This window comes from Mytilus galloprovincialis, chromosome 1, assembly GCF_965363235.1.
Source record: "Mytilus galloprovincialis chromosome 1, xbMytGall1.hap1.1, whole genome shotgun sequence".
Lineage (NCBI taxonomy): Eukaryota > Metazoa > Mollusca > Bivalvia > Mytilida > Mytilidae > Mytilus > Mytilus galloprovincialis.
In genome coordinates this window covers 111,659,131-111,681,600 of record NC_134838.1, presented here as the reverse complement: position 1 = coordinate 111,681,600, position 22,470 = coordinate 111,659,131, and the positions used below count along the sequence as shown (strand labels likewise).

Genomic DNA, 22,470 nt, shown 5'->3' with positions numbered 1-22,470 from the left:
TTTCTTATGCATCAATACAACCATTTAATCAAGCACAGACATGATGTACATGTATCCAGTTTGAGATGCATTTAACCCATTATAATTTATTTGCAAGACAACTGTTATTACTGTTTTCTTTTTGTTGATTGCAGATCTTTATTTGTAACTGAAGTATTTTATTCAGATTTTTGTGTTTTGGAATGCTGTCCAATTGACTCATACCAATTATTTCCTTGAATTCATATGCTTAAATCTTAAATCTTAGGTAAAAAGTTAAATCCGTCTTATCTGAACATTACTGAAGTTATGAGTAGTATAAAGCAAAAGGCTGTTTTTGAAGTTTTAAAAATGTAAACAATGTGAAGGACATTCATATTAACATACTATTTGGCTAAAACTGATAAAATGTATTCTTTATTTCTATTTTAATTGTTAACAACAATATGTTCATGATAGATTTAAGAAGACATACAAAATTTTCAAAACAACAATTAATAAAATTCATTGTAATTAATACATGTATTAAATGCACACACATTTGCATGTGCAATTAGAATCACTCCAATTCACTAATTGAAACATGAATCATTTTTTTTATCAGTTCTTAAGTCTACTTTGTAAGTTCTTTTAAAGTGAGAGGGTGTATAATCTATGCAGGCTTGTAATGCTTCTCATGTTTCTAGATAAACCTCCTATGATCAGGTTAACATAATTGTGATCTGAAAATATAATAAAAAAAAAAATTATCTTTGTAATTTCTGGTTTTTTTGAAGATAAGGGATATACATGGTATGCCATTGTTTGTCAATCCAGCCGTTTAAATGTCAACACTTAATTCAATATCTCAAAGGAGTAAGGGCAAAAAAAACCCTTATTTGACTCCAATTAATATTGCTGCCAATTTAAAAGTCATCTTAATGCTAAACATTTAGAAATTTGTCCAAACTAGTTAAAGTTAGTTGGGATCCCGGTAACATGTTTAACCCCGCCACATTATTTATGTATGTGCCTGTCCCAAGTCAGGTACCTGTAAATCAGTGGTTGTTGTTTATTTATGTGTTACATATTTGTTTTTTGTTCATTTTTTTACATAAATAAGGCCGTTAGTTTTCTCGTTTGAATTGTTTTACATTGTCTTATTGGGGCCTTTTATAGCTGACTATGCAGTATGGGCGTTGCTCATTGTTGAAGGCCATACAGTGACCTATAGTTGAAAATGTATGTGACATGTTGGTCTTTTGTGGATAGTTGTCTCATTGGCAATCATACCACATCTTCTTTTTTATAAGTAGCTAAAATAATAAAATAAGTATAAATTTAACCAGATGCTCTGCAGGGCACAGCTGTATAAGACCCCAGAGGTCGAATCCTGAACAGTTGGGCAAGTATTGACACAACATTCAAGCTTGATTGAGCACTGAATTTGGATTGTGAATAAATAGTTGACACAAAATAGGTCATTTCAAAGTTTAAACTTGACATGTATATAAACCAACACCAAAGGGTGTGTCATAATTTATGTGCAACTTCCTAGGTCAAATGTCAAGGTCAAAAACTTTGGTTTCAGTTGACAACCCCATGTCCTATGGTAAAGATCGTGTCCGCTCTATATCTTGAGAACCTTTATCATTTCAAAGTTTATACTTGACATGTTTATAAACCAACACCAAAGGGTGTGTCATAATTTATTTTCAACTTCATAGGTCAAAGGTCTAGGTCAAAAACTTTGATTTCAGTTGATAAACCCATGTCCTATGGTAAAGATACAATTTTTTAATGCACATCATTCACAGCGGGGCCCACAGAGATGGCTCCCATCTCAGTGATATCTAGTTACTCCTATAGAAAATCTATAGCATATGTATAGCTAGATATTGACTCAATTTCTACATACATTGGGCCACACTTAAAAATATTTTGGTTTGCCCAAACCCTACCCAAAGTTTGATACAGTGGGTAGGTAGGGAGGCATTTTCTTTTTCTTTTTTCAAAAAAAGAAATTGAAGTATCAGATGTTTATTAGTCTTCATATCTATTTGATTAAAAAAAAAATTCTTCAAATCAGGACAATAAAAGAATTCGAGTAGGCAGCTTTTTTCAGAGTAGGTAGCGTTTGGGCAAACAAACCTATTATTTATTATGGCCCAATTAAGGGTCTTGAATCTACAAAAATGTTTGTTTTTGGCCCTTAATTATTAGACTGTTTGTCCCATAACCCACAAAATATATACAAACCTTCTACTTATGGTATTAAACATTGTGGTACAATTTTAAAACAATTGAAATACTTAGCTTATACACAACTTTTTATACTGACACTAGATTAAGGCTTGTTTTGGGCACCTTTGTACCCCTAATTCCTAAACCTTAGGGACCATAACCCCCAAAATCAATCCCAAGCTTCCTTTTGTGGTTATAAACGTTGTGTTATAATTTTATTGATTCCTAATTACTTATACTAAAGATATTATCCGGAAACCATCCATCTTTCGGACAGGATACCAATTTACGACCGCAAAATTTTTTGTGGTTGTATAAAAATGTTGAACATGTGCAATGAAATATAGTTTTAGAAATCGATTAGACTAGATAGGCCTTATAATTTTTTTCCCTCCTAATTGAAGGACCATTTACACTCCGGGCCGAGTCATCAGCAGGCAGTACAGATGTATTAAAACAACCTAGCATTATATTGCTAGTAGCGGGAGTAGCATTGTCAGGTAAATTTGTTCCCACTTTTTTTTTATAAAATGTTTTGTTCAAATCAAAATAGAATGCTTTTATCTCCCGAATACTTACATTGTACATAGAGGTGATACTACTTTGACAAATCCTTGTCTATGAGAGTTGTCTGTCAAATCTTAATTTCACAAAGAATGAATTGCATAACAATGAACTGAGCTCAAAGCAAAGTACTTTAATAATACACTTAGACAAAGAGCTAAATCCAGTGATATACTTTGTACTACAGGACAGTGGCAGGTCCTTCATGACCATCCATCCACCAAAACCATATCTCAATAACATTCCATACTTCATGATTGGATTCAGAAGTCCTGAAAAAGACATGACTTTTTTTATCGTATTTTAAGTATATATGCACAGGTTTAAACTTTATTGTGGTATAATCATTCAGTATCTAGCAACTATCAAATTGCTTCATGCACATATTGATATAGGTTGACTGCTCCTCTGTTGGAAATTAGAACACACCTCCACCTAATTTTAGTCAACTGACGAAGAAAAATTCAAAACAATAAAAAATGTTATCAAAGACTTGTCAGTGTCTATTTACCATTGCCAGATTCCATATCTACAACCAATGAAAATCAAATATCCCTCTAATAAGACTTAGCATTGAAATCCCAGTTTTCTAAAATGATAGTTACGTGGAACCTAGAACTAAAAAAAAATTGAAACAATATATCTTAAATAATTCAAATGCATGTACATTTAATAATATTTATTCTCCAAAATTCACTATATTTTTCCTTCTTTGGTTTTCTGTTGGAGACTGTATATTGACCTCTATGTAGCCTTTTCAACTTAGGCCACATTTAAAAGTCTTGTCCAGTCCAGGCCACTTAGCAGTTATTTGTGCTCAATTTGAGTGTATTTATTTAGATTATCTATCCTTCTGCTTTCAAGCACTTTCCAAAAATGAAAACAAATTATTTTCAGGAAAAAAATAAATCCGATTTTTTTGTGGGAAATAATTTTTTGACCCGGGGGCTTATTTTTTACCCGGGTGGGGGGAGGGGAAACAAACATATTTTTAATTTTGGCCTTGTACAAATTTTTTTTACAATGTTTACTATTTATGATTTGTATGATCCTATGTTTGCATGTAAATAAAGTAATGACACAGAAGATGTAGATGAATAGCACAACATTTACAAACTATATAAAAATTCAGTACTTTGTAGCATTATGAATTTTGTGAATAAAACTTTGACATTATATAATGCACTACTTAAGAGAAGTTAATCAGTCTTAAACATTTGTGTTAAACTTTAATTGAAAATAAAATTGTCAAATATTTTATAATTTGATTGATATAATCAATTTCATGTTATACTTAGACTAGTAGTCTGTCTTTTTACTCCAGATGCCCCTTTAAATCATCTTTTGGCATAACGGTGTCATAACTGCTAAATTGAAAGGAAATTATAGAAGCAGTAGTTAGAGATAATTTCCTAATGTATGTAGAGTAAGAATTTGGTTAGCTTGCTTGTTTTGTTTGTATATTGTACAATTGTTATTGGGATAACATTCAATTAAATTGAAATATAATATACAAGTTTAAATAACTATGCCTATCTATATTGTTTGCAGATGTCAATTTTTATTACAATGCTTGAGCTAACATTGCAGGCAAGTGAACTAAAGTCTTATTTTACAAGCATTAGGAAATTAGCTCTAATGAGAATTATAACCACATTTCTGTGAGGTCATAAAAATTCAATAAGAGTTTATATAATATATATCATTTTTCATGTTCAGTATAAAGTATACATTTGTACTTATTCAAATATTATTTGTTTGATTGTCTAGAACTTAAAGTGTTCTTAATTTTAGTGTATTCATTATATTGACATTTAACATTTTGTCATGTGGAACTTTACAAAAACTTAGCAATATTTTTAAAAATTCTTACACAATACTTGTGATTTATGTTAGTCTTTTCTCTTTTTTTTAGTTGAATGTTATAGTAGTTTGTAAATTGACATTTTGCTATATTTTCCCATGTATGTAGCATTATTATGTTTAGTGTGAATGTATTGAGTATAAACATGTGTATACATGTATATATGATGTCCTCTTGTACACCTATGTGTCTGAGGTTTATAAATAGAGTATTGTCTATTGTCTATTGACAGCTTACAGTCAACATGGTCAAGCGATCCATCATGGTATCATTTGGCCTTTGTAAAAATTCAGGGAATATTTTTTTGTGTCTGATAATGTCACATAGACTTAAACTACATCTCATTTTAAAGGCCATAATGTGACCTATAGTTGTAAATGTCTGATTAATTTTGGTCTTTTGTGGATAGTTGTCTCACTGGCAACATATCTTCTTTTTTATACATAACTATGATTTCTACCTTTAAAATGAATAATAAAAAAACAGATTAAAATAAATAGGCAAAACTTTCACCAGCTGTTTGTATGAGCCTATGTCCCTTATCTATTCTTTCTTTGTGTGCATTTGTTTGCAAAACTAACACATATTAGTGCAAAAAGTATTTGAACTACTACATTTGTACCTAACAGAAAAAGATTGACTTTAAATCGAACTATGGTGAATCTAAGAAAGATATAAGTATTGATTAGTTATGCATCTTCTATCATTTTACAATTTATTACTATCATATTTAATTTGTCGCTTTATAAACACTTCACTCTCTAGTCCTTGCTAGAAAACAGAATGATATGCAAGTACTTTTAATTAACTTACTCTGTTTTGTCAGTTGTACTTGCATCCCCTGCTGAACTGGACAAACTGTACAACATGGAACTGGTGGTAGACTTTAAGTACAAATATGATAATCAGTGGCATATCCAGAAATTTTCATAAGTGGGGCCCACTAGCTGATGTTAAAATAAATCTATGGGTATTGAATGTAGTCAAAATAATTATAAAAAACATCTTCATCCTGACAGAAAAAAAATAAAAATATACTTGCAAGACATCATAGTTATAAGGACTTAATTGTGTAGGTATGAATGTGGAGAAATTATATCAAAGAATAAAATTGCAAACTTTTAAAGTAAGTGACAACCTACATATACAAATGTATCTTGATTTACAAATGTATCAATAGAAATGTAGAGGCCAGCTTAAGTCCACTTATGGATGTGGGGTATTTTTTTTAAGACCTATTATAGTGGCTAGCAGGGTGGTTTATATACAGGTGAACAATTATTGTTGTTATAAGTACTGTGTTTTTGTATACATTACCTTACCCCCTCCCCCCCCCCCCCACAATATTATTTGATAACTGATGCTAAGTTGGTAAAATAAGCCCTGCCAATAATTATTGTGCTTACCAAATGGCTTATATTGATTTGCATTTTCTGCATAATACATGTTGTCTTTGCTCCATCTTCTTCAGGGTGGGCTCATGTCAGAAAACATCGGGTTACATCAAACTGCACCAAAGTCCATGACAAAACAAAACAAGCACCATGTTGTTCTTATCGGCGACAAAAAAAAAACGTGGCAGGGTAAAAATTTAAAATGATGTCTCCGGGAATCTGTACTATTACAGGCATTACAGAACATAATAGTAATTGCAATTTTAGGTAGAAATTAATATATAAAATTAATGTAATATAGTAAAAATAGTAATTACGGTGACAAAATAGTCCCTTCTCAACCGGCTGTGTTTACGAAAGACATTTAATCTCTAATGGAAATGCAACTTTCAGTATTAAGTTAATAAACATAGCAACATTTTCCGTTTGATATACTTTTCTTCGCAAAAATGAGAATTTCTATGTTTTTTCCCATAAAAGTATCTTAATTAAATAAACAGTAATGTAGATTTTGATTAGAGATTGGGAACAAAAAAGTACGCAAAAAAAGGTATGGCAGAGGTCATATTGAGTGTAGTGTTACGTAGTATTGAACGGAACGGATATGTGATCTCTGCGCCGGAGATTGAGGTCAAAGGTCAAGGTCATGTTTTAAATTTTGAATTTTGCTTGTTATCGTTAATCCACAGAAAAACTGTGACAGTAAATGATATGATGTGTTTGCCAAATAACTGTTTACAATAAGGCGCAACTTCGACATATTTAAGTCGAAGAGTTTTGGTTAACCCTTATAAGAGTTTTCTCCCCTTTTGTATTTGAAATTAGATATTTCTCCACAACCATACAAGTGATTGACCTGGGATCTTTTGATTTGAGATCACTGACAAATGTCCTCAAAATTGAGGTCAAGGTCAAAGGTCAATTGGACGTTCTAGATTTTGACCTTTACTAAAAATTCTTTCTGGTTCATTATTAAACAATTAAAGTCTTCTGCATAAACCTATTAATCTTATTTTTTTTTTATATCAGTTTGATTTACCACATTACATCAACATGGAGTGACATTTTCTAACATCGTTTTTTAAATTTCATTCTTATTATCGAGGTGGAAAGACCTTCAATTGTTCTCTGAAGAATTGGTTTTTAATTTTTTTTTTCTTCTGCCGTCGGAGATGCTTTTTTGTCTTACAACATATCGAATGGATTTTTTGGCCAATGATGTTGTACAGTAATAGGGGTTTCAAAACTCACCCTGTGTGACCGAACACTTATTCTTATAAGAGTTATCTCCCTGCGTCCCCTTTTTCTTGTTATCGCTATATCTCTAAAACCGTAAAAGATTTTAGCAAACTGTTTTCACCAAATTGTTCGTCTACTGTTGAGAATGATTTGGTTTATTTTGACTTGAGTGATCGGAAGACATATTATGGGAGTTATTTCCCTTTGAAAATTTAAGATAGGCAATTTGTTGGATAAATTCATACGTTATAAGTCGTAGAGGCCTACAGTCTTTTGATATGAAGTCCTTTGTCCATTTGAAGGAAATTGAGGTCAAGGTCAAAGGTCAAGGTCATGTTCTAAATTTTGAATTTTGCTTGTTATCGTTATTCCACAGAAACTGTTACAGTTAAAGATATGATTTGTTTGCCAAATAACTGTTTACAAAAAGGCGCAACTTCAACCTATTTCAGTCGAAGTGTTTTGGTTAACCCTTATAGGAGTTTTCTCCCCTTATGTATTTGAAATCAGTATTTCTCCACAACCATACAAATGATTGACCTGGGGTCTTTTGATTTGAGATCACTGACCTATGACCTTGAAATGGAGGTCGAGGTCAAAGGTCAATTTGACGTTCTGGTTTTTGACCTTTGCTAAAAATTATTTTCTGTTCATAATAAAACAATTAAGTCTTCTGCACATACCTATTAATCTTATTTTTTATATCAATTTGAAGAACCAAATTACAAGGAGTGACATTTTCTAACATCGTTTTTTGAATTTAGTTCTTATTATCGAGGTGGAAAGACCTTCAATTGTTCTCTGAAGAATTGGTTTTTAATTTAATCTTATTTTTGACACAGGATTGTTGCCTGAGGCATGGTTAATAGGAAGTGTAATTCCATTGTTTTACAAAGGCTCGGAAAATGATCCACAACACTATAGGCCTATAACGTTATTGTCTACTCTGGGTAAACTTTTTACCTCAATATTGAACACAATATTATGTAATTATCTTGATGAATTATGTATACTAAATGAAAACCAAGCAGGTTTCAGAAGGGATAATTCTACGACTGAACATTTTTTTACTATACATATTTTATTTCAATTATTGAAATTGGGAAAGAAAAAGTTACATTGTGCTTTTATCGACTTTGAAAAAGCGTTTGACTCTCTACAGCGAAATTTACTTCTGTTCAAATTATTGCAGAATGAAGTAAATGGGAATTTTTTTCGTGTTATTCAGAGTATGCACATGTATGATTATGCCAAATCTCGTATTATACATCAGGGTAAAAAAATCTGATTTCTTCCCTTGTGAGATTGGGGTGCGGCAAGGGGAAAACCTTTCACCTGCTTTGTTTTCTATATTTTTAAATGATCTTCAAACTTGTTTTGAAAAGAAAAATAAAACAGGCTTAAAATCTATTTCACAAGAAATCGAAAATAAGCTGACAGTACTTTTGAAATTATTTTTACTTTTATATGCAGATGATACTGTTTTATTAGCAGAACATAGCACTGATCTACAATACATCTTAAATACCTTTTACGAATATTGTGAAGAATGGAAAATGAAAATAAATACAAATAAAACAAAAGTTTTCATCTTTTCGAGTGGCAGAATGCCAGCAAATCTCAAGTTCACAGTTAATTGTAACGACATTGAAATTGTAAAAGAATACAAATCTTTAGGTATTTTATTTTCTAGAAGTGGATCCTTTTTATCAAATAAAAAATAATTAAAAGAACAAGCTATAAAAGCTATGTATAGTGTTTTAAAAAAAGGTAGACAAAACAACTTGATTTATTTGACAAATGGTTTTACCAATATTGATATATGGATCAGAAATATGGGGTTTTGAAAATATAGATATACTTGAACGTGTACATTTACAATTTTGTAAAATGATTTTACATTTAAAATAGTCCACTCCAAATTTCATAGTGTATGCAGAACTTGGCAGATACCCTATTACTGTGTCTGTAAAACTGCGAATGATTAATTTCTGGAGTAGACTTCTTAATGGAAAAGAAAGTAAAATCTGTGCTGTGTTATATAAACTTGTATTTTTAGATTATAATGATTACGGAATAGACACTAAGTGGCTATCATATATTAAAAAGATTTTTGATAATTGTGGTATGTCCAATATATTGAATGCACAGTTTGCTGATAAATGGGTGTCCGATGTATTGAGTACTTTTAAAAATAATTTTCAATTTGAAAAATATTTTTCTGTTTTACCTTACAAATTCCTTTATACATTATGCAAATATAGATGTGGTAGTCACCACTTACCGATTGAGTCTGGAAGGTGGCAGGGTTAACCGAGAGAAGACAGAATCTACCGTCTATGTGACTCAAACGACATTGGTGACGAGTACCATTATATTATGAATTGTGGATCTTTTAAGTTTGAAAGAAAGAATTTTTTTACCTACATACTGCTGGTCAAACCCTTATATCTATAATTTGATCAACTGTTTAATTCATGTAATATTGTAATATTAGAAAAACTATGTAAATTTATCAAAGTTATAAATTAGAAAGTCAGTCCTCCGAGTTAATTTCATTGTATTGTTCACACATGCTTGTAAAAATTGTACCTTATAGTTACATTTATCTGTGTTCTCTATGAGGGCCTGGGCAGGGTATTGGGAGCATGGGAGAGAAGAGAGAAGGGGCAGGAGAAAGGAGAAAAGTGGATAAAAAGGAGACAAAAATGTATATTAAAATTTAGCAAGAAAACAATTATTTAATAAATGAGTTAATCAAAAGATTCAAGAAAGTGCTAATAAAAAGAAAAATAACAAACAAAAAGAAACTCCGAGGAAATATAAAAACGGAAAGTCCTTAATCTAACTGCAAAATCAAACAAATGGATAACAACCAGTGGCAGATCCAGAACTTTTCCTAAGGGGGTCCCGCTGACTGACCTAAAGGGGGTGGGGGCGCTCCAGTCATGCTTCAATGATTCCCTATATAATCAACCAAATTTTTCCCACGAAAAGGGGGGGGCCTCTCAGGTCCCTCTGGATCCGCCTATGACAACTATTATTGGAACAGGCATTTGCTTATGTAGAAAACAGGTGGATTGGGCCTGGTTTTATGGCTGGCCAAACCTTTCACTTGTATGACAGTCGCAGATAATGCCCTCAAAATGGCATATATATAGTAACGAAAAAAATATTCCAAACCTCGTCACTAATTTATTACGATTTCTTATATATGGAGAAAGACTAAAAACTCACAATTTCCAGGATTTTATTGTGAGCCCGTGCATGTATAGAGACACATGTCACCATCCTTGTTTTTTAGATAAATTGCTTCAAAGTTAATCGATATGCATATAATTTGGCAGAAAAAGGATGACATTTATAGTCAATATAAGGTTACATGTTTTTTTTTCTGAGAGGTATTGCAAAACTATGTAACGGGATCTGAATGGTGTTTGTTATTTTGTTTTCATTTCCCCTGTCTGGCTTCGTAAAACTATTTATTCTACTGATTTAGTTTTATTTCCAACTAAAAGGGTGCACATTCAGCTCAAAAATGTTATTGAGTGAACGGTGATTTTCAAGTACAATTCGAATTGATTGATTTGAGGTTGCAAATGTTCGGTGGAAAATATTTCAGGTTGGTTCAGGACGATACAATACAATTTGAAATTGTTGTGTCTATAAGACGCATTTCTAATGCAGCCATCGAAAAAGGTTACTGATAAAAAAAAACATTCCGTCAGTTGTAAAAGTGAAAGATAAATAATACACGTTTTTAATATAGTATATTCTCTGTACGATGTAAAGGTTTGGGTAGTGTGCATATATATATATATAGTTGCAGACAAACCTTGCAAACTGTATTAAATGTTAGTTCAACCTTCTGTCATTCGTGAAAAATGATACATTGAAAAAATCTGAGAACATACATGCATCCTCTATAAGTAAAACGCTCAGTACATTATACATGTTATAAAAGTTCCACCTTGAAATTGTACACTGTAGAAGGAGGAAGTCGGACTATGTGCTCTGCGTGCCCGTTTGTATATAAATATATTTTCAAAATACCAAATTAAAAAAAAAGTATTGACTGAATATGCGCACTTTTGGTATATATGTATTTTTTTAAAGTTGCCTTAAAGAAAATGTAGCATTTTGTCGAGGGACCAAAATATATAAGCTTTTATGATTGTGTTCTATTTTACAAAGCATGGTGACAACATTTATTTTTGAATAGCAGCTCATAGTGGAATATAGTTGGGAAATCTCAACTGTGCATCATGTCCAACTCTCAACAATAAAACACACCAATTCCTGTCCTGTTCCAAGTTAAGTGTTGACATCCCAAAATGACAGGCCTTTGTTAACTTTTTCCTCATACCGATGTTGCTGTCCTGTGTAAACTGCGCTTTTACGACTACAGTATTGGCAATCTATTTTACAAGCTTCCGGAACAATATTTTCTGTACAGTCCAATAATATTCCAAAACTTGTTACACTTGGAACATAAAGGGAAAGTTGTGCACCAATATAACCAAATTCAAGGACAATTTTCTTCTTCTTCTTTGTTTATTCCATTCCAAAAATCATTTTCTGTCTGATTTTCAACGACTGCTTGTTCTACGTATATTCGATAAATTATATCCCGTATTATTTTCCAAAAGAAATTTATTTTTATTTTTTGCAAGCAGCGTTTTTCGGCAACCATTTTAAACGAATTGGTTTCTTGCGAAATTGCACTTATAGTGTCACAAAAATTTCCCGTATTTTCACACATTATCCTGCGTTTCTATAGTTTAAATTTATACTTTAAATAAAAATAGACACGAATGGCTCCATCCCAAAAAGTTGAAAAATCTGCAATTTGAATATCACATGTGGACACAAACATGATGGTACGCTCACATATCAAAAATCAGCTCAAAATCGGGAGGCGTATGGAAAAAAGTCTGTATAACTGTGATTTTCAACAATTTATCAAAGTCCAAAGCCAATAATTTCGGCAAAAATTAGTGGAGCGGAACAAAACTTAAATTTAAACTGTAACTCATCATGGTTAACTCAAATACTAAAAATCAGCCCAATATCTGAAGGCATTTAGAAAAAAAGTCCGTATAACTGTGATTTTCAACAATTTATCAAAGTCCAAAGCCCCGTAATTTCGGCAAAAATTAGCGGAGCGGAACAAAACTTAAACTTGGTCTGTAACTCATCAAGGTTAACTCGCATATCAAAAATCAACTCAATATCTGAAGGCATTATAAAAAAAGTCCGTATAACTGTGATTTTCAACAATTTATCAAAGTTCAAAGCCCGTAATTTCGACAAAAATTAGCGGAGCAGAACGAAACTTAAACTTAAGCTGTAACACATCTTGGTTAACTAACATATCAAAAATCAGCTCAATAGCTGAAGGCGTTTAGAAAAAAACCTCTGTATAATGGTTTGTTGCAGAATGACGGAATTACGGAATTTCTGACAAGGGTAAAACTATATAGAACCGACAACTTCGTTGCAGGGCCATAAAAATTTATCATCGGGAAACGGCGTGCATCAAAGTTTTGCTGGGGTCACATTCACGAGTTTTACTGCCGTCTTTGACAGGACTATTCCCGATTAAAATTTGTCAAAAATCAAAAATATGGGAGGTTGCTTTGGAAAGTCCCCTCTAGATGGGAATTTGTATGCGTCTGATCACGTTGCAGGCATATTGCACCCTATCTGTCTATCAATGTTTTTAAGCACATCTCCCCCTGAACAACTTCAGTGGCGGATCCAGCCATTTTAAAAAGAGGGGGGGGGGGGGTTCCAACTATATGCTCTCATTCAAATGCATTGATCGGCCCAAAAAAAGGGGGTTTCAACCCCCGGACACCCCCCCCCCCCCTTGGATCCGCCACTGAACTGGATGGATATTGAAGAAATATTTGCACGAGAAAGCCCTAAATGTTACAGGGGAGATACTCGTTACTTTAATGTATGGGATTACTGATCTTCTAAGCGAAACTGCTCCTGAATGTTTAAAAGGACACTAGCTGCCAAAATTTGACTCAAATTCTCATATTTTATTTATAACAATGTAAAACATTTTTCCAAACTATCAAATTTAAAGTATAAAATAAACAATTTACAGGGCATGGTCTCAATAAGATGTAGCTTCGTTTCGTGTGAACTATTAAGTTGACCTTATATGACCATATAAGCGATGTAAACATAAACATGGATATAAATAGATTAAGCAACTCGTGCATGGGATTTTTATAGGTCTGTTAAATTTTGTATTATAGATTAAAAATTTATGTTTATCCTCGTTTTTACCTTTATGAGAATGACTGTGTGTGGATCGAATCAGTTAATCAAACTATTTACCTTTGTTTCACTTTCAATGTGGACATTCTTTTCCGTTAAATACGAGTACCCGGACAATGCATGCGTTATTCTATCTCCTTCTACGGGGTTAAATTGGAGTTCACATGTATACGGATTTAATGAGGTCGAATTATTCACTTGCAAGTTATCAATGTTTATGAGCTTAATTTGACAAAATTGAACCATTTTAGCTGATAAAAGCAAATTATTATTTCACTTTTTCACTTTTATTAATGATTGAACAAAAAAAAAATCATACTTTTGATTATCTCGCAGCTAGTGCCCCTTTAGTGGATTTTAATGAAATGTATGTCGAAAAAGGTAATGGAGAGAGAGAAGGGAGAAGAGGGGCGGGAGCAGGGAGAAACTGACCCCCTGTCCAGCCCCTCCTCTATAACTATGTAATTGTAGTTTTATGAGAAATAAAGTATTCGTATTCGTATGGGAAATGACCCAAATGATTTAAGTAAGTAAATACCGAGTCTATACCAGGGTTTGTATTTTTAGTATACAAATCCTTGGTATCTTCAAACAGTGAATGTCTCGAACTATCAGACAAAATTACATTTTTATGATAACATATGATCACATATCCATATGATTACACTCAAAATCCTATAATGTCGTTTAAACTCTAAAATCTACAACAAATATTGGCGTAAATTTAAATTTGTCAACAAAGTTGTATATATATGATCATATATAGTCTATAAATAAACTCATTATAGTGTCAACTAGTCCTATGCCCCTCGAGATATGCCCATGTAGATTCAAGTTAGTGTTGAATATACTATTCTGTATTTATAAACATTTATACGCTCCTTATATCACGTTCAGATAATTTTCCAACAGTCTCGATGTACATGGAAGGTAACATTATGTATTTCTTTTCTCCGTTTGATTTCCAATCATTCTAAAACCACCTTAAGACGTGCTGCAATACACATCATCTTAACAGAATAAACACTAAAAATCCACGTGCAAGATCATCTGAATACAGTCATGGAATGCATGATCACTTTCATCTGATTGGTCTACACTCAGAAAATAGAGTTTTTCATTGGCTTAGAAATCCCCGCCCTCACCCAAATGATGTGTTTTGGAAATAATTGTATATTCACAACGAAAGGAAGGCTTATGTATTCCTCTTAATTCTTACATCAGGAAATAATTCTAAGATACATTCGATGTGAAAGGTAAGCGATGTTCATTTGCTTTAACTTATTTTAATATCTTTCTTAAAAAAAAACAAATGCGACTTCTGTTCTGCTGTTTTTCTCTGTTGGAAACAGTGTTTCATGATCTGGTTTTGTTTCAGTGTAAATAATGAATGTGCATGATTATTTTATATGTATTCGCACGTTATCTGTCAATTTTTTTTTTTTAATATATATATATTCGAAATAAATGAACGAAAGGCTCTTGTTATGAAAGCTTCATTGTTTATTATGAGGAGTTATTTCCCTTACTGATCATGATTTTGACAGCTGATCGATCAAAGTGCAGTTCGACACAATCATCATATTATGGCTCTTTACAACTGAAAATAATTTACATACATATTGATCTTTTAACATAGTAAATATTTTGTTATTTTCTTGCGAAATAATAAAGTTTTGTGAAAGAAACATGCTTATCCAGGTTAGGGGGTGTGTCATTGACCTAAATGTGTAAATTTCGGTCATGAACCAGTTTCACCCATTTTCAATGTTAAATTATAAACACACGACATACACCGTTTAGATTACTGATAGTGTTCTATAATAACTTGATTTAATGAGATAAATTGATTTATCATACAAAAAGTAGTGTTTTAATAATATATCTGAGATTATATGCCATCGATGAGAAAGCATTAGACGGTGTCACGTGATTGACTAACTTTGGGAAAACTATTAGTATATAAATAGAAACATGTGTGTTTATTATAAATAGATATTAAAAGTCAACAAAATTTGATTAATGAAATTCATATGCCATTTCTTTTATAGAAGATTATAAACTTTACTGGATTAAACTTTGCATTTTTTGCCATTTAGCAGAAGATGGAAAATAAATACACAAGTGTCCCAATAATTACATTTAATGGGGAAACATCCTTCATTATTTTGGTAAGGTACATGTAGCTTCTGCAAAGATGAAAAAGAGCATGTGAAGCTAAATCAGTTTTAGTTTTTATAAATTTTAAACAAATTGCCATCTGATTTTTGTAAATCTTGATAATTCTGCAATGCCCTGAAACTTTCCCAGATGTATTGTACTTGGGTCTAAACTCTTAGAGTAATTTTGGGGTGCTAATTTGTCCATTTTTGTCTACAGGTAAAGGTGAACCTTCAATCTATGAGTGTTTTATTATTATTGTACAAAAATTGTTTAATGCTTGCAAAATCTTAGATAAGAAGGAAATAAAGTTAATAGTATATATATATATATATATATATATATTTGAAAAAAAAGGATTTTGTGACATTTTATTTGCATTTCTTTCTAACATATTTCAGACTAAAAATGTGTATTCAATGTACCTTGAAGCAGCGCATTGATGAATGCAGTAATTCAGTAGAGAGAGAAGCTATAGAGACACTTTTATCAATAGGCAATGTTCTCAACTCAAAAGATTACTGTGAAGTGTACAAAGCACGTCAAACAGGTTCTACGAAGACATGCATACAACCAACTCCTTCACCCAAAAAAGAATCTAAACTTGCCATGGTAAGTTCATACATAACATTTATACAGAAAAAAGCTCTGAATTTTCTAATGAAGAATAAAATTTGCTGTTTAACCATATGGGCTAAATAATCTGTTAATGGTTAGCTTTAAATTTTAGATAATTCCTTCAAGATGACCACTCAAATTTTATTTAGATACCAAAAGTTTGTTCAAAATTGCTCTTTGATTGCCATTTATTTACGAACCAAAATGTTTATTTCCTTCACTGGGAAATAAATCTATGATGAATTGTGTTCATGGGTGGTTTATCTGATAGTAATTAATCACCTTCAATCAATTAATTCACTACAATTCACTCAAAACATAAAAGAGAGATTTTTAACTGAATCATTTTTTATACCAAACCAATGAAACAAATGCTTTCAAGGTGTTATGATTTCTAAAATCATTTTGATAGATTTTTAGCACAGAAATCTGTAGATTGTTAAAATGATGTTATTTTTTGCTTTCAGCTTTTGAAGGAAGGTAAAATAAATGACAACGAACTTCCATTTGATCGTCCAAGTCTTGTTCCGAAAATAGTGAACAGTGCTGTAAGTGAGGCTGGAAATTCCAAGATATCTGAGGTGACAAGCAATGGATATGCATTGAATTCTCAATCAGTGCTGAACAACAACATTTTGAGAAATAGTCCACTTAACATTAATACATTGAGTACTAATCTACCCAAAAAATCAACGGTCATCAATAATTCTTCACAGCCACTTGTTCAGGTCATTCTCATTAACAACAATACAGTTCAGCCACTGCAGCAAGCCATGACATGTAAAGCCTGGTTAGATAAACTTTGTCCCATAGCACCGGCTCCACCTCCAGGAAACATGACTGTGGACGATATCATTAATTCTAACACTGGTAGAAGGAGGAATTATGGATGTACATATGATAAATGTGGAAAAACATACTTCAAGAGTTCACATCTCAAAGCCCACCTTCGGACACACACAGGTAAATCACTTTATTATATGCACCTTTAACAGCATGCACTAAAAATTACAAAATGTACATGCACTTAAACCCTTTGAATAAAAAAAAGGTAAAAACTCAGTAAGTCTATTGATACCTTCATTTTTTCAATTCCAACTATACAAATTGTGTTAACTTTGATGATAGTGATGAACGGCTTTTAAAATCCAGCAGCAAATTGAATTCATATTGAGAACAAGAACATGTTAATGAAACTAATTTAACCCTGCTTATGCTGAGACAGATTTATTACTTGCTAGTATAAGGTAACAGTCTGCAGGAAGACATGTCGCCCTATCTGGACACATTATTCGGACTCCAAGACAGCAGAAGATAGGAGGCTATAATACACACATTCAATATCAAACTTCCTTAAAATAATGTTTGAGTACACTGAGTAAAAATGTCTATAAAACCATTATAATTATATAATTTTAGGTGAGAAGCCTTTTGAGTGTGATTGGGAGTCCTGCAATAGAAGATTTGCAAGGTCAGATGAACGTTCTCGACATCGCCGAACACATACAGGAGAGAAAAAATTCACATGTGAACATTGTGAAAGGCGATTTATGAGAAGTGATCATTTGGCTAAACATTTACGCAGACATGCAAGTAAAAAAGGATCATTATCATCAGACAATAGTTCAGCTTCACTTATGTCATGGACTTCATCTAGATCATCGACCAGGACATGGCATTCATCTGTATCAGAGGAGAGCTCAGGGTCATGGCAAAATGATGAGGATAGGTCAGATGATAACCAATCAGTAGACTCGTATGATTCCTCATCAGTAGGAAGTGGGTGTGGTGACATTATTGTAACACCCATGGAAGTGACTGTGTAGTAATGATCATTTTTGTCTTTATAACTATCCCAGTGAAAACAAGCAATATTTTTTGTATAAATAATTTGTGAATATGTGAATGTTTGATTATGTTAACAAACTTTCTTTGAAAAGTTGATTTGTTTTAAACAAAACTAAAAAGTTATTACGGCATATAATGTATATTCCCATGACAGAGAATACGGGCATGTTTAACATGTTTAACATGAAATTTGTGTAAATGTTAATGTGCATTCTTTGGTGTTTCAATTGTTGGCATGAGGAACAACATCTAGTAATTTGATATTTAAAAACTGACAGAAATAAGTTCATGTACCTGTTCAGGTAATGATGTATTGCCAGAGGCAGGTAATAGTTTTGTCAAATGACTGATAAAATATCAAACTAAAATGTCATAAATGGTAATTGTTTAGATTTAATCTAAGGGAAAATCTTGTATTGGATCTTGAAACAATTTAATCAATTTATATTTGATATACATTGTAAATGTTATATATCTTCAAAAATGAAATGCCACATTTAAGAGGCATGATATCAAAAAGTTTGTTTACTTGTATCAGGTTTAAACATAAATGAACTTCCTGTAAGGAAAGCATTAATTGGAAAAGAACCAATATACATATGTATAAAACATGTAAAATGAATAGTGCTTTCTTTGCTGTTCCCACAACTTTGTATTTGGAAATTTTTACACTAGAATTGAATCCTCGTAGATTTATTAAAGGACCAAGAGACTAAATAAAAGTTTCATCAGAAAAAAAAATCTGTTGACCATTTTGATGTACTAAATAGTCTAAGCATGAAAGTTTTTTGTACTTTTATCTAGACAAAATGGAATTAGTTGTTGAGTGAGATTTGTGTGTATGTAAGGTTGTTAAATGGTTGTATATTGTATAATTATATCATAAATGTTGTGTAATATAAATACTGTAGTCAACAATCAGATCATTTCTGAAGTTTCTTAAGTTTAAATTTACAAAATGTTTATGCCCTGAAGTATACAAGGCTGAAGCCATAATGGTTTATGTTGAGTTCAATGCAAATGGCAATGAAGTTAAACTGAATCAAAGTAAACTATATGGCTTTTTTAAGTTATGGCAAAATTGGTTTCATGAACATTATGAACTGATCACAAATTGATAAGATTAATAATTTAATTTTTTAGGTAAAGATCAGTGCTTACAAGCACTTTCATTAAGACATTTTTTTATGTAAAATTTTAATGGCCACCGACATATCTCTTCTTTATCAATGTATTTTTTACTTGCGTGTTTCTCATTATTTTTGTTTTGATTTTCATATTAATTGATGGTGCTATCTATATATCATTTCCTTCGCATTACTTTTTCAGAAGTGTAAACTTTAAAGTATGTTTCTTTTTTTTCTTTTTTTTTATCAGTATAACTCTATACTAGGGCTAGTAACAAAATAAGTGAAATAACGAAAATACATGTATATGGAAGTGCTCTGGACACTGTAATAGACACTGTGTTTTGTCAATGAATGTGTGCATTTATTGTTGCATCTCTTTGACAGGTAATCAAAGTAATTAATGGTATTCCTGAACATGTTTAAGTAGAAAATTATCAGCAAAAATACACCTTTTAGTATGTAATGTCAGTCCATTCAAAAGTGGCCTAATATTAAAACATGTAATTTGCTGGAGTTTCGGAATTTAAAGAAAAGGTAACTTTTAAAAAGATCTTGTAAAATCATTTCAATACATGATGAGTTTGAGAAAAGATAATTGCTTATGAAATACTTTATACTGTTTCAAGAAAATATCATTATATATCTTTTGTATGTTGTACTCATGTTTTCTTAAAACTCAGGAACTCATTCAGAAGTTCAATTTTCAGTTTATGTAATGTCAATGTAAAGAATTTTGTGAAGTAAGACTATAAAATATGTATTAAGTATCCATTCATTTCTAGTCCCTCTAAGCAAAATTTTTGTCAAGTTTTTATATTTTCTGTAAGGTATCTTGATGAATAAAATTTTTACAAGTAATACTAGGTATATGGGTTGCTTTGGTTTTAGCATTTGAGCATTCCAGTTTCAACCAGAATGTTATGCAATTTTCCAGAAGGTAAAATGTATGTTTTGATGGCTGGACTTTTTTTCAAATATGAAGTTTCAAGTTTTATGCATTTACAAAAAAGTACTTGCAACATGTATTTGAATTAGCATTTATGCATGTTAATTGCACATATTCTAGTAGACTAAGCCGCTTACTAGTCCTTCAAAATTCAGCAGTTTGCATGTAAAATAAATTGCTGAGGCCAACAAATATAGTTTTCTTGGGTTTCCTACCTCCATACAAACACTGAATTTGTATGCCTACCCTAAACATTAATTGGACATTTTTGGTTAAGCACTGTGTATGTCCAACCATTTTTGATTGAGCACCCTAAGCATCCTTATAAACATTGATATAGTAATTTAAAAAAAAAAAAACGATCAGAGGTAGTATTTTGTTTAGGCCAGAAACAAATAGATATATTTTTGTTTGTACTGTAAATCTTTCTTGATTGTGTATACTTATGAATACCAGTAATAACCAATTTTCTATTGCCACCTGAATGTATCTTTTTTAAGTTGATTTTGGTGCACCATTTTGTCATGCTTTAATGAATTTTAAAAATTCAGTGATAAGCGTTTAAAAGTTCTGAAAAGTTGAGGTTGAAAGTTATTTATTCAAGTGATATGACAGTTTATAAGATTCCTGTTTTAAATTTTGTTGAAAACAGGCAAGAAATATCTTTTGAGTTCAAATTTTTTTTAATGTCTCCTACAGATCTTTTCCTAGTTTCAATTTTTGTTTGGTTTACTTTTAAGTTTTATTTTGATCTGATAATTCTACTCTTGTGTTTCTTTAAGAACCCATCATAATTATAACATATTCTTACTTTAGCTGTAGCCATGATCATATCAATGCAATGTTCAGATTTAGGTCCCATTTTGAAGTTATCTGGTCTCGTGTTCATGTTGATTTTTATTGTGTGTTTGTAAAAGATATATGTTATTTATTAATTTGATGCAATTCAAACTATTTATTTATTTCTTTAATTAAATTGATTACATTTTTACCAGTTTTGTTGTATATTTAATATAAAGACCTCTTCCAAACCACCCAAGAATTATATATATAGTATATACATTGCACATTGTACCAAAAAAAAATGGAAAAATATCAGTCCTCATGATTTCCTTAGCAAACACATCAAGAAATATTATAGCTTCCTGTTAACAAGGTATCGATAAACATGAAAGATCACCCCACCTCTTACAGTGTCAAAGTGAAAAGGTAATGTACTAATATTTAAACATCTGGAAAAAGGAAATGGAGGATAAAACACAACTCTTACAACACTGAAGAACAACCATAAAGTGCTACACTATTTCCACTTGTGCTGCACGATAGAAAGTCTCAAAACTGGTTGATTATTCTATTATGGTCTTTTTCCACTCACCTTCGAAGCTTCTAGTGAAAAATCAGTTAGTTCATCAAATCAAGGAGGTTATATAACCTCATTGACCCAATTAAGCAGGAGTTTGAAATCTGTACTAACATATATCTCTGAACTTTTGTGATAGCACTTTAGAACTTTAAAGGCATGCCAACTTAAAAAGGGTGAATTTAGGGGGAATATAGTCTGGAGGTAAAATCTTTAATCCATCAAAGGCAAAGTTATATAAAATATAAATAAGCTAATGTCGCAAGATTTCAGAAGTCTTAACATTAATGTTTAGATATTATGTCAAATTCTTAAAGACATGTTTCAAAAACTATTCAATTCCATTTATTAAGGTAGCCAGGGTCGATGAAAACATTTTTATATGACTGCAAAATTTGATATCATATAATGGTATGATGTCGTCTGCGTTGTCGTCCGAAGACACATTTGGTGTCCGGACAATAACTATAGTTTAAAATGGATCTCTGTGAAATTTAATAAGAAGGTTCAATACCAGAAAAGGAAGGTTGGATTGATTTTGGGGATGATGGTCCCAACCATTTAGGAATAAGGGGCCCAAAACGAGCATTTTTCTACTTTCTGAATAATAACTAGTGTATAAGTATTTCTATTGGTCTGAATTTGTACCACAATGTAACTATAATAGTCCAGGTTTCGTATTATTCCTTCAAGTTCTCTTATTTTTCGTCTTTCTAAATTGGTTTTCTTTGTCTCATATAACTTATTATCATTATACATTATTTTATTTTACCAATCATGGACCCTTGTCGGGCAGGATACATAACATCATAATACATTTATCAATGTCTTATTATGACATATATAATAAT

General features: G+C 31.6%; 1 protein-coding gene and 1 long non-coding RNA gene across 2 annotated transcripts; one reads left to right on the top strand and one right to left on the bottom strand.

Moving 5' to 3' along the window:
* Positions 1–573: 573 nt before the first annotated feature.
* LOC143055000 (uncharacterized) lies at positions 574–6,330 on the bottom strand. The gene is made up of 3 exons (XR_012971912.1): positions 6,037–6,330; positions 2,899–3,038; positions 574–701 (listed from the first exon to the last, which is right to left on the bottom strand). It is a non-coding gene; the product is annotated as an uncharacterized LOC143055000 (long non-coding RNA).
* An 8,351-nt stretch (positions 6,331–14,681) lies between these two features.
* LOC143051798 (uncharacterized) lies at positions 14,682–18,722 on the top strand. Its single transcript, XM_076224738.1, has 4 exons — positions 14,682–14,813; positions 16,119–16,329; positions 16,803–17,298; positions 17,755–18,722. The coding sequence occupies exons 2-4, from the start codon at positions 16,126–16,128 to the stop codon at positions 18,159–18,161; spliced, it is 1,107 nt and encodes a 368-aa protein (XP_076080853.1). The 5' UTR covers positions 14,682–14,813; positions 16,119–16,125; the 3' UTR covers positions 18,162–18,722.
* The last annotated feature ends 3,748 nt before the right edge of the window (positions 18,723–22,470 follow it).

Coding starts and splice junctions, on each gene's coding strand:
- LOC143051798 (XM_076224738.1), top strand. CDS start 16,126: ATGTGTATTCAATGTACCTTGAAGCAGCGCATTGATGAATGCAGTAAT. Junction 16,330..16,802: donor AAGAATCTAAACTTGCCATG/GTAAGTTCATAC, acceptor TTTTGCTTTCAG/CTTTTGAAGGAAGGTAAAAT. Junction 17,299..17,754: donor CCACCTTCGGACACACACAG/GTAAATCACTTT, acceptor ATATAATTTTAG/GTGAGAAGCCTTTTGAGTGT.